Raw genomic sequence first — 12,451 nt, forward strand, 5'->3', positions numbered from 1 at the left:
GGTTGGATGAGCACAGAGGGCAGCAGGCAGCCCCCATGGTCACCCTGCTGCTCTCACCGCACCCACGGGGGATGCACAACCAAAGGTGTGTCACATATGCATGACACTGAAATCAAAGAGCACTGAGGGACAGCACCACTGAGGCAGAAGGCAGAGTGTGAACTGTGACAAGGCACAAAGTACAACAAAGGTGTCCCTGCCACACAGGGACAGCAGTGGTTTACTCAGCTTGGCACAGCACCAGACACAGCGCTGAATCATTCTTCCAAAATACAGGTGAGTCCTGATTACTACCTTACTTTAAAAATGGAACACTCTTGATTACAACATGCAACAGGGTAGAGATTATACATTTCATACAGAAAATTACCAAGTTTTAGCCACAACTGCCAGGGAACTATGGCAGATTTCATTATTCTCCCTTGTGAAGCAGTTTTCAAGCAGTTGTCCTACTCCTGAACTGCAACACAGAATATTTTTTTGTGTATGGTCTGACAGCCCTAAGCATTCCAATTATCTCTTGGAGGTACTACAGCCCAAATCTGCTTCCTGTCCCCTCTACTCCTGCAAGACCTTCGTGTTGCCCTGTGCTGTCAGCTTCCTCAGTAACACAACAGTTCAAAGGATTACTTTCTTCTTTTTCCCTGCCTAGAAGTGCAGCTAACTAGCAGTCTGTCACCTACTTAAAAATGCTCTCTTCCCAGGTTCACTACTTAACTGCCCACTGACAGAGTGAAGAGCTGATCTTTTACACCTAAGAACCTGACAGGCTGCAGACAGAGGAGCTCTAACTTGATTTGCAGCCAGGATAAAACAAATCTGTAACACACTTAACAAGTTAAAATCAGTCTTGTATCACATGTGTATCTCAAACCAACTTGAGGCCACCTCCCTACTCACAATCATGATATCAGTGCTTCTGGGCTCAGTTTGAGCTTCCAAAAACGAGCCAAGTTTGCTTTCTGCCTCCTTTGATGCAGCTTTCAAAGCACTTCAGCACAAGGATGCAGCAGTGCTGCTACAGTGTCAGCTAAAAAATGCAGCCCACGCAGCATCTGCAGATGCTTCAGAGAAAGTTTGCCTGTATTTCTTGATTTCTTTTCAGGAAAGCCTGTGCATGAGAGCTCACCAGGGAATGGGAACTCTTCTCTGTAAAATATTTGAGCAAGGACTAGTAACTGCTCCATAAAAATGCAGCCTTGTAACACAGGTCAACCCTAAAATAGAAATTTCTTTAAAAATAACAACCTTCCTTTCCTTCCAGTAAACCTATTTTTTCTTAGGAAGTATGATGGATTAAAGGATGAATTTTATGAGAAAAAGTTTACAGAGCAAATGTGAAAATGATTTTGAGTACACCAATAAATAAAGCCTTTTTTGCCATCATGAACATGTCCTCCAGATGCCAGTTAAAGTCTGCAACTGGCAACAGGATAATTTAGTAGTGACTGGTAAGTGAGACTTTTATAAATCCCAGAACAACAAACTGAACACAAGGTCAAAAAGGACTGATCCAGCTGACAATACTTGGAGAAATTACATGCAATGGACTGTCTTTGCTTAGTGGAAAACATTTTTTCACTGATGTGATGAATGTCACATTCAGCATCTTCACAGAAGAAAGATCCTTCAAATCAGAGATCCAAATACTGAATACGAACCATTTTAGGGCTGAAACACATATTTAAATGTTGATACTTTGGGGAAAAGCAGATTTCTTTATTCTCTTAGTAAATGTTGCTACCTTGAAAGTGCACTGGAGTTATTAAAATATTCTAACCTGAATTATTAATGGAGAAACTGGCTGAATATTCTATGAATATTTTAATAATGATCCAAATACAGCATGCAATACCAGCATATGGCTAAGACTGATGCTTCTGAAAGCCTTCTTGCCTCTGCAATTCTTCACAGAAATGAGACTTCAGGAGGTAATGGCAAAGCTGTGAGTTTATGTTCAGCTAGGGACCTTCTGTTTGAACTTTAACTTCTAAGAGAATTTACCCTATGTGTTGCTTTGAATACTGATGCATTTGCAAACAAGTTTTGATCAGAGGCTTGTTTTTAATATTTTTTACTTTATTTGCAGAGGCTGCTATTCCAGCTTTTAAAGTCTGGTTCATTTAAATCATTCTCCATACAAAGCACAGCACAGTCCTTCAGTTGGTTTTTTTTTAATTGCTAAGACTTCACACAGAGCAGCAAGAGGTATTGGTCACAGCCTTGAGAGAACACAGCTTTATCTGAAAGTCCTGCTGCAGGTCCACTGCTGCTCCCATTCCCTGTGCCTCACAATGCCTGCAGCCTGTTGCCTAGCAAAAACGATGAGAGCTGTACTTTTTTTTCCCCCCCAATCTTATCAGTCATTTCTTTATGTGCTAAGCTGGAAGAACAAAACCAGCTCAAAAGTTTCTTGAACTCATAAAATCACCAGAAAGCCGATTTCTATGATCCAGCTGGAAGCATCAACCTTTCATCTTACTGTTCACCTCTCTCACAGGAACCATTAAACTCAATAATTTCACTGAAGAGGTATCTAAATTCTCCTCATGCATTCTGTATCAGCTCAGATTGATGCCCCTTGCTCCGAGTAACAGCAAAGGAAAACTGCATGTTTATCAGAGAAGCCTCCCTCTCCCATTTTCCCTGTTTTTGGAATCTCTGAGCTGTCCATTACCCATGCACATCATCCTGCAAACCAGGTTAGCAAGAGCACAAACAGCAAGAGAACAATTGCACTGATGTGTAAATAATGCAACAGCAAGCAATTAATCTGATTTACAAGACTTGGAAAAGAGGCATCATCCATTTAAGTGATGCAAGTCTTCAGGAATGTTTTTGCAACTCTAACATTTTGCAATAACACCCTTCTCTATCTGTGTCAATGCACAGCTGTAGCAGCACCAACATGTAGCCAGACACTCCTTATTCAAATTTAATGAGGAATTATTAAGAGTATTGCTTAATAATCACACTTGAAGCCTGAAGGATGTCCCACTGCAGAGTGGGCCCAAGCTCCTGACCACGCTGGAAGTCCACAAAGGCATGAGAAGCTCTCACAAACCTTCTGTCCAACGCCTTCAGATACTTTTTCTCCGTAATGCAACACCTTCAATACGCAGTTCTGAGAGGAGTCAACCAGCTGAGAATTGTTACAAACAAGTTCACAGCAATTTTTTGGCTAAAGGGTCACTGTTATTCTGGATGAACAGGTGAATATCTGGTTACTTGCCAGCCCTGATAGAGCCTGGCTTTCATCAGCTATTTCTGCAGTTTAACTCCCTATTTTGGCTAATTTGTACAAGTACATACAGACCAACTAGTGGACAAATAGGTGAATTAGAAATGATTTTCCTAATTCACCAATGTGTTATGTACTGGTTGTATCAACAGCAAACACTATCAGGCTTTCTACATATAAACATCCCTACCAAGAACAGACTTTAAACAGATCTGTTCTAGCCAGTTGGTGTCAACCCATGTGGCCTTCTCTTGCCACCCTCTAAATACAATGGCCTGACAAACATTTAATATCTTTTGTAACAGCTTTTGATAAGAAAAGACTCTGAGCAGTAAATCAAACCCCTCTGAATGAGACTAGGTAATCCCACAAATAAAATTCATAGGCAAAGCAGACTACATTTTTCTTTAATTGCAAGACTCTGGTCATACAAAAATTTATTGTTGCCAATGATACAGAGGTGATATGATATGTATTATATGCTTGGTTCTGAAATTAAACTCTAGTCTCTTCATGAAACATTATTATTTTCTACAGTATTCTACATTCCTTGAACACATTAAAGTAAGCACTTTTTTGACCTTAAACCTCCAACTCTGATTTTTTCTGAAAAAAAAATCATTTAACATTTTTGCACAAATCTAACTAAATGTTTAAGCCTAGTCCTAAATGTACTCTCACAAGACAGCATGAAATATGGAACAAATCCTACTATATGTTTCCCTTCTCTCAAAACAATTTTACTTCATTCTTCAAAATGAGCAGTCCTTGCCCATATCCTTTCCCAAGAAAAGAAATATCACTGCACATTTTCCTAAACATAACAGATTTAGAAACTTGTTACCTTTCTTTAAACATACCCAGAGTTATAATTATTTGATCCTCTGCAACAAACTGTACACTCTTATTTTGATTTAATGGACCAAGAAAAAGACTTCAAAAACACATGTCCCCTTTTATTAACAGAACATTAATACATAATTTTTCTTTTGCTTTTGCAAGTAAAATTAGGTGTCAGAACTGAGAACAAAAGATGTTCTTTAACAGAATAGTTACCACTGACTTACCACACAAAGACAAAACCAGATCACAGCTGCCACCTGACAAGAGAGCAGGACAGATAAGGATTCTAAACACCCTGAAGGAATTGCATAACTGATAAAATTACTATTCAGCAAAGCCCAGCTGCAGCATCTTTAAAGGGCTGTATCACAAAACATAACAATGGACAGTAGCACTTTCAGCAATTTTTAAATGAGTACCTAGAAAGAGTACAAGAAAAAAATCCCAAGCCTTCAGAAGTCTAATCTTATTGTACAGCTATGTCAAAAGGATGCCTACACAGAAAACCAGCAGCCATAACTACAGAGGGATTCATTTTTTTAATGAGCTGCAGATCACAGGACACAGGTAAGAGATGGACTATTTTCTCCTCAAAATCATAAAACTAAAGAAGCCAAACAAACCATGTATTTATCAAATATTTACTTACCATCTTCCATGTCTTCCTCAGTGTTGTTATGTCCGTCAGCCATTGCTACATTCCCATTAATGACAGGATTTTGAGTAATTCTTGGTGGATCATCTGTATCTCCAGCTAAGACAGAAAAAAAAGTATGTAAAGATTAAACATGTAATTATTAATCAGAAATTAACTTTTTTGTCTCAGGTAGTGTTTATGAGACAGACACAGAACAGTATTTAATTAAGTTATTGCTCAAAAGTTGTACTGGTATGGGTCTTAAAAAATTCCCCATATAGGTGAATATTTATGGACGAAGAAAAAGTCCACATTAATGTGGAATACAGACACAAAGAACATAAACCGACTTTTAAATTCCCAGATTGCCTTGCAATCAGTATCTCATAATCAAGTCTCATTAAATAAGAACTTTTTATTTACTTTCTCTTGCATTCTTAGAATGCAAGAAATTTTTTCACAAGTTCAAGTTTTTAACAGTAGGCTTTCTAAACTAATGTGTTACTTTAAGACTTTTTCAGTGTTACTGTTCTTTTAAGAAAAAACATGAACCTCTAATTTAAATCTTACTTGGGGAAAATTGGAAAGGAAATCTTTTAGGATTAAGGAACATTTCAGATATAACATTTTCCAGTTTCCAGCTAACACTGCCATTTAGTTTTGCTCCAGTGACCATTACATATGTAAATGCCACTAAACCAAGAGATATGAGACAATGTGATGAACTGGAACCCCGCTATTTCTAAGTTTCATTGCCTTGATTGAACAAGCACCTTCCTGATTTATCTAATAACTGAACAACACCTCCTTCCACTGCTTCCACACCTAAAGCCAGGGGACAGTTTCAGCATGACTCCAGAAAAGTGGGTATGTTCTTGGATAAATCAAACTGGCTTGTATCAGCAAACTGTAAAACCTATAAGCCCTTGCAACCATCTCAAGGACAAGCTCTACTAAAAAGACACTAATTTAAAAGGTCTGATGAGTTTCTCACTGCTGCACAAGCCATGCTATTAACTTATACACTCTACTACCCCTCAAAAGCCCCAAGGTCACTAATTTGTGTAACCAGGAGCAGTTTCATACCCAAAAGCTCCATGCAAGTTACTGACCGTGTGCACTGCTGGGGATGCAGGCAACCTGTGCCACGGGATGGAAACCGCTCCCAAGGGACACAGCACAATCCCAGCTGCAGCACAGCAGCCTGGCCGTGCCCTCGCCTGTCAGCACCCTGGACAGAGCTGCCCTCGCCACCGGCCCTGCCGAGCTCCCGGGCGGCTCCGTGCTCCACACGGGCACGCAGGGAGGGATGCCCACGGGCCGCGGTGCCCACCTGTTTGCAAGACCTGCCAACTAGCCCGGACACTTGCCTTCTACCAGACTGCAGTCGAGTTTCTCCTGGGCAAGAGAGACGAACAAAAGTGACAACAGAAACCGCTGTGTGATCGTCTCCCGAGTCTTAAAAGCCAGCGAGCTCCCACCAAAGGCAGATAAGGCACGGGAGAAGCGCAGCAGCGTCAGCCACCAGGAGTTCGGAGCGCTCCCTCTCCTCAGAGCACACACCATGCTTCTGCAGCCTCATTCCAATTCACAGCACACAGGAAGATACTTTCACACCCAGCACTTCTATTCTGATTGTTTACTCCCCCAGTAAATCCTCACAAGTAGTAACCCCTGCCCTCAGCACGACAGAAACAGCTCAGGTTAGACTTACTCCTGGATTAGAGCTACGCTAGATCAGGAACTTAATGCTCACCCACGGCTTTTGGACACTTATTAGGGTGCAGCAGATCTCACTGAGGTACCAGTGAAAGGGGTGCTGTGAAAAACACACTGCAGCAGCAACACATGCACTTTCTAAATTCTCAGCTTTAGAAGAAAAGCAAAAACGAGTATGACTTGAAGTTTTGACTTTGTTAGAAAAAGGTTTGCAGAAGATTGGCTCGGGTGTGGTAGAGCCTCAGGGGCCCCCTCAGCAGCAATCGGCACTGGCAATGCTGCAGCAGAACAGCAAGGTAAAGATTTACTACAACAAAATTATGAGGGGACAGGTTTAAACTCTTACAACTTAAGAGCAGGAAAAATGACAAAAATCAGGAGTGACAAGGAAAGATCTCCAATTTCATTTCAACATCCTGCCTTCTCCTCTGCTTTTTCAACCTTTTATCAGCACGTGCTGGTCTAAACAGAAAGCTGTCCTCTGGGTCACTGCATTCTAGAAGCATACAGCATGTTCTCAAAATGCAACAATTGTTTACACTAAATTAATACTAACCTTTTAAAAAATTATTTTTCTTCCTAAAGTTATCACTAGTGCAACTTAGTATCTGGAAACAAACTAAAGCAAACACCTGAGGAATAGTTCTGTTATTTACTAAAAGCATATCCAGTATTATCTTTAAACAGGGAATTTAAGTATTGACACCAGGTTTCATAGGGAAGAACTGATGTTAATTAAGAAAATAAAAAGCTTTCTATGAGATACTGCTCTACATTCTCTGAAAGTATGATGAGTTAGAGTTCATAGCAGCAGCAATCAACTTAAACAGAGACAGCTTCTGAGAGATACTGTTTAGTGATAAGACAAATGAACCATGATGAATGCCCCTGCTGCTTCTTCTGACATAGATGGACACAAAGTTTGTGATACAGCTTTCAGATATGGAAACCAGATAACACCAATCAATGTTTTTGGCTACTGTGAACAAAGGAAATGTTTTAACTGCTAATAAAAGTCAACTAATCCTTTACACAAACAAAACACAATACCTCTTCAACAGATGTACTAGCAAGCAGTGTAACAAACTACATTTTCTAGTAAAGCATTGAAAACTTGTTTTTTGTAATTTGTAATTTTTGTTTTTCTCGCTTATCCTTGAGAGATCATAGGAAAGAATTGTAAAATCATACCAAGCTTTAAGAAACATGTTTTCCTTTGCCTGAAGCAGGGGCAATGCCAAAAACTTATTCAAATTATACATTACAGGATTAAGAAAAAGAAAAATACCTGTCCACACTAGCCAGGAAAACCCTCCTACCAAACATACTACTTTATACACTGTTATCTTTAATGCAGCTTAAACCAGTGTGTCAACATCACTCCAGTCAAGTCATCTGTCCATTCCCACATTAGAATATCCAGTTTTAATGATAGCCCTGGAATAAATTTGAGATGCAGTCTATGAATCAACTGAAAGTTAACATAAACCACATCAATTAAGGAAGTATCACAACAAAGTGACTTTAGGAATAAGAAATGTTTTTAACTCTTAAAATACATTACTGCAATGTTCAATGAATACAGTTTCAATAGCAAAATTGTAGACACTATAAAAGACTGTTTTGTAAGCATTTATTTTTCACCTTCTCAAAATGCAACACATAAACCTCTGTAGATATTCTTTTGCTACAAAAAGGAATGCAAGGCAACACGAAACATAGCGATGACAATTTCTTCTGAAACATTTAACATCACATACCTTTTTCCCTCTGCCCACTGCACTGTGTTTCAAATGAAAAATACATCTTGAAGAGTTTACAGGGGGTCTCTGAGTTTGGAGGCTAAGACAACTTCCAAGAAGAGTTGTCTTAGAGTTAGTGCACGAAAAAGAGCTTTCATTTAGTTATGGAAATATCATGAATGCTGAAATAAGTTTAAACACTGAGATGTGCAACTGGAACAAAACACCACAGTTTAAGAAGCTGGTAAGAAATGTCAGTCATCTTACACAAACAAGGGACTGGATGATATATAAGTGACTCTGCAGGTACACACTTCTCATCACTCATTGACCAAGTCTGTCACTGAAGTGCTGAGATGAAAGCCTGAAAGCAAAATGGTTATGGCAATTGCTGCAGGGGAAAGAGGGAGAGAGAAGGAAAAAACCCAACTATAAACTTGCCATATAATGACAGACCCTACAGAAAGTATATATATGAAAAAAAAAATCTGCTTGTTATGGACTATGAGATCAGTATTATCATATTCAAATACACTATTAAGCAATCAGAATTAAAACAGCATCACTGATTTTTTTAAATGACCCCTGTATTCAAAAAAGAAAAAAAAAAGCTTTTCTGACAGATTCAGCCTGTTTAATAATATGGACTCAAGTGTCACAGCAAGATACATTGCTCTGTTGTTCTACTGTTCCCAACAATTCAAACCTACAAGGAAGGAATCTCAGTTTGCCATATTTTTTCCTATTTTTTTCCTGATGAGAAAGTGGAAAATAATTTTGTCAAGTTCATGTGGCTTCTGGCATAACTTAAATGCAGTTCTAAGAGAGGAGCAGTGCAGAGTGCTCTGTCCCTAAGCTGCAGGACACGTTGCTCAGCACAAACACGTGTTTGCAGTCACATGTGGCCAAAAGCTACAGAATGACTGCACAAGCACAGCGATTCCACTACAGCAGGAACTGCCTCTATTGAACAATGATGACAGCAAGCTATAACTTCACTAAGCTTTCAGTCATGACTCACATCACAGCCACAGTCAAAGTCTGAAAGCTTATCCATAACGTTTGTCATTAGCTTTTGGAGCTGGCAGCCACAGAGGAGAAACTGAAGCAGTCTCAGCAGCAGGTTATGAAACATTTGTTTCCTTTTGAGGTTAAGGAGACCACAGCGGAGGAGTAATAGTGACACAAAAAACTTGGTTACAGTTATCACACACATCCGCCTCACGCTGGAGATCTCTGGGACTGAGGGCTTTTACAGTCCCTGCACAGCTCTCCATGCAGCAGTGCCACAGCAATCCCAAAACGAGCAGGGAGTTGTACCAAGGGCATCTTCAGCAGCCTGAAGGGAGTCAGTCATGCACTGCTGGCAGCAGCTTGGAGAATACCATGAACTTTCACATCCAGGGTCTTGCTTTAAGTGGGGGAAAGCAGAAAACAACACAACTTTATCCTCTTCTGCTGGACTAAATGGACATTCCAGAATCAAAGCCTTCATGAGAGTTTTAAAAGGGTATTTTTCTTTTTAAATACAAATGAAACACTATATAAAGATATGATGGGGGGGGGTGAACTCCAGTGGATGAGTGAACTTGCAGCAAACACTGGGAAAAGAACTTATTGAGCAAAAATATCAGGTGGAGATAAGAATAAAGTCAGAGAAAGCAAATGAGCAAAATCCATGCTGTAGCAGTCAACCTACATCAGGACCAAGGATATCCACTGCATGCTCAACACACAGTCCATGTCTAGCTTTGCATCTCAGTGTCAGGACCCAAAGCTGTCACATCCCCCTGGGCAGCCCAGCAGAACCATGGTCCCCTGCACTCACTACAGAATATCTATTGTGGAACAAGCCATAATCTCTTCAAAAGTTTTTAACAATTGTTATTTTAAAATGTAGCGGTATTTTAAATAAATCACCATCTAAAAGTTTGCTTCAGTGCTTAGTTTAAAATACCAGCCTAACATGGATAATAGCACACAAGTAAAAAAAAAAAAAAAATTAAAAATCATCCCTACTAGAAATCATAATGAATAAACACTCTGTGATTTTAAGTGCTATAATAAATATCACCTCTTCAACCACCAAATGGATCCTTGCTATTGTAGCTATTGGGCAGCATATCAAAATACATAATTAAGAAATTCCTAAAGCAAGCAGTAAATGCCACACTTTCCAAAGCAGTTCCTTAACTGTGTGGTGGTACAAAAAGGACACTCAAGAGACTCAAACAGAAAGCAAGAAAATTGCTTCTTCAAAGCAAATAATAAAGTTTGAAAAACATGAAGAAGATGATGAACAAATACCTGCCTTGAGCTGGAGGTAACAATGCCAACAGGTTACTTCACCACTCTGGAGCACAGACTGCCCAGACCATGCAGTAAGGGGGCTGCAGGCACTCCTGTGGAATTGGTTTTCATGTGGCTGTAACAGCTCACAGGAAAACTTCTGGGCTCCAGCAACTTGCTTCTCCCAAAGTCTGGAAACCACTGCTCTGAAAGCCAGATGAATAGATTGGCTCCCGGGAGGGCAGGGTTTAAAAAGAACAATCAAAAACCAAACAAACAAAAAACCAAATACCCAAGCCAAAAAATAAAACCAAAACAACTGCACATACCAAAATTAGCCAAACAAGCTCCCAACTCCATGATCTGAATGGAATTCATTTACAGTAGACAATCTTTGAACTACTAGAAGTGTTCTGAGCAAAAATTTCCCCTCACTTGCTCTGAAAGAACTCAGCTTTTCCAAAGTAAGAGAACCTATTTGGCCTCTAATCCCTACCTGCAGTTAGAATACAAACACCACTTATTGCACAAAGGGACTCAAGAGAAAAGGAATTAAATGAAAAGCATTCCACACAGTTTCATTTTTACAAGACAGTCCTAGGTTGCTATAACGAAAAATCTGAAAAGGAATTGAGCAATTTCTGTGCTGTGGCTGCTTTTCAAAAGGCATCCAAAAATAAAGCAATTTACCTGAAACAGTCCAAACGTATCAAACAGTAACAGAGACTGAGATTAGTTTGGCCAGAAGAATGGGAGGAGGGAAAATGGAAGTACAGAAACCCCCATGATCCTATGGATCAAGATGTAGGTAACTGCTGTCATGGATGTTTCCATTACTTGTAAATATTATTTATCATTTGTCTTTGTTAAAAGTTAATTCTCCCATTAGCAAAGCTGGGGGAAATTTGCTTTGGTTTCATTTATTATTTCCTTTTTCATGGTTCATTACTTGATCCAGTCAAAAGGTGTATCTAGAAATGTATGTACCTCAACAAGAGTTATAAAGGACAGTAACTAAATCTTAAGGGGAAAAAGCTTCTAGAGAAGTATCAAGAGGCAGAGCCAAGTTACACACTAAGGGAAAGAGGTATTAGGGGCATAGGAAGCCAGGGGACTTCCAGCTAGGGAAATAAGATTTAAAGATCTTCAGTCCTTTCAAAATTTGTTCTATTACATTTAGAAAGAAAGGAGAAAAGACATTTATTTACTAAAGAGCAAGCAGTCAACATTACATCTTAAAAACAAAAAACCCAAAACAAAAATGAAGCAGCATTATACGGAAGTCTCTTGCTCTCTAATTGTCATCTGAAACAAGTAATTATTGCCTTATTGACTGGGAATTGCAAGTCTCCCACAGAAGAAGATGATGTTACACAAGACAGCAAATGAAGAACTGGGATGGGACAACTTCCTGGAAGCAGACTCATCTCTGCCATGCCCACAGAATATGTAGCAATGACTAGACAGACAGTAACAACACTGCAGCCACCACTTATTATTACACTGATCAATCATTATGCTGCTGCTGCCTTGCATTCCCATCACTGGGTCTGCCTGGCCAAAAAGGACATTTTGACAAAGCACAGGATGGCCAGACTGGTTTCTAACTGTGCCAATGTAACTAATAAATGGGAACAAAATTGTATTAATAGAGTACATGATTATTCTATTCTCAGATAAAACAAAGCAGTTACACTCTAGGAAGCCCCTGAACACTGCACAACATGCATGAACAATACCAGTCTGTAAGGTAAATAGTATCAGAAGCTTCATCCCACTGATACAGTTATCTCCATGGGAAAATAAATGGGAGGTACAATGTAACTTTGTGGACAGAAAAATAGCTGAGAACAAATAGCCCATGGAGGACCTGCTCTATAACCAAGCAGTTTGCTGCAGCAACTTATTTATCTGCTGGTCTTCCAAGACAGGAGCAGTCTGGTGGCACTTTACAAAACAAAACTCTTAAAATGTCTTTAA

At 39.5% G+C, this 12,451-nt stretch overlaps 1 protein-coding gene across 2 annotated transcripts in view; it reads right to left on the reverse strand.

Moving 5' to 3' along the window:
• Positions 1-12,451, reverse strand: part of USP7 (ubiquitin specific peptidase 7) — a 69,828-nt gene that overhangs the window by 34,766 nt on the left and 22,611 nt on the right. The window contains exons 2-3 of one of the 2 annotated variants that reach the window (XM_018916030.3): positions 4,734-4,838; positions 4,309-4,341 (exon numbers count right to left, since the gene is read on the reverse strand). In XM_018916030.3, coding sequence (XP_018771575.1) covers positions 4,309-4,341; positions 4,734-4,838 — 138 coding nt within the window. The remainder of the gene's footprint in view (positions 1-4,308; positions 4,342-4,733; positions 4,839-12,451) is intronic. The other variant, XM_009091942.4, reaches the window with a different exon arrangement.

Source organism: Serinus canaria, chromosome 14 (assembly GCF_022539315.1).
Source record: "Serinus canaria isolate serCan28SL12 chromosome 14, serCan2020, whole genome shotgun sequence".
Classification (NCBI taxonomy): Eukaryota; Metazoa; Chordata; class Aves; order Passeriformes; family Fringillidae; genus Serinus; species Serinus canaria.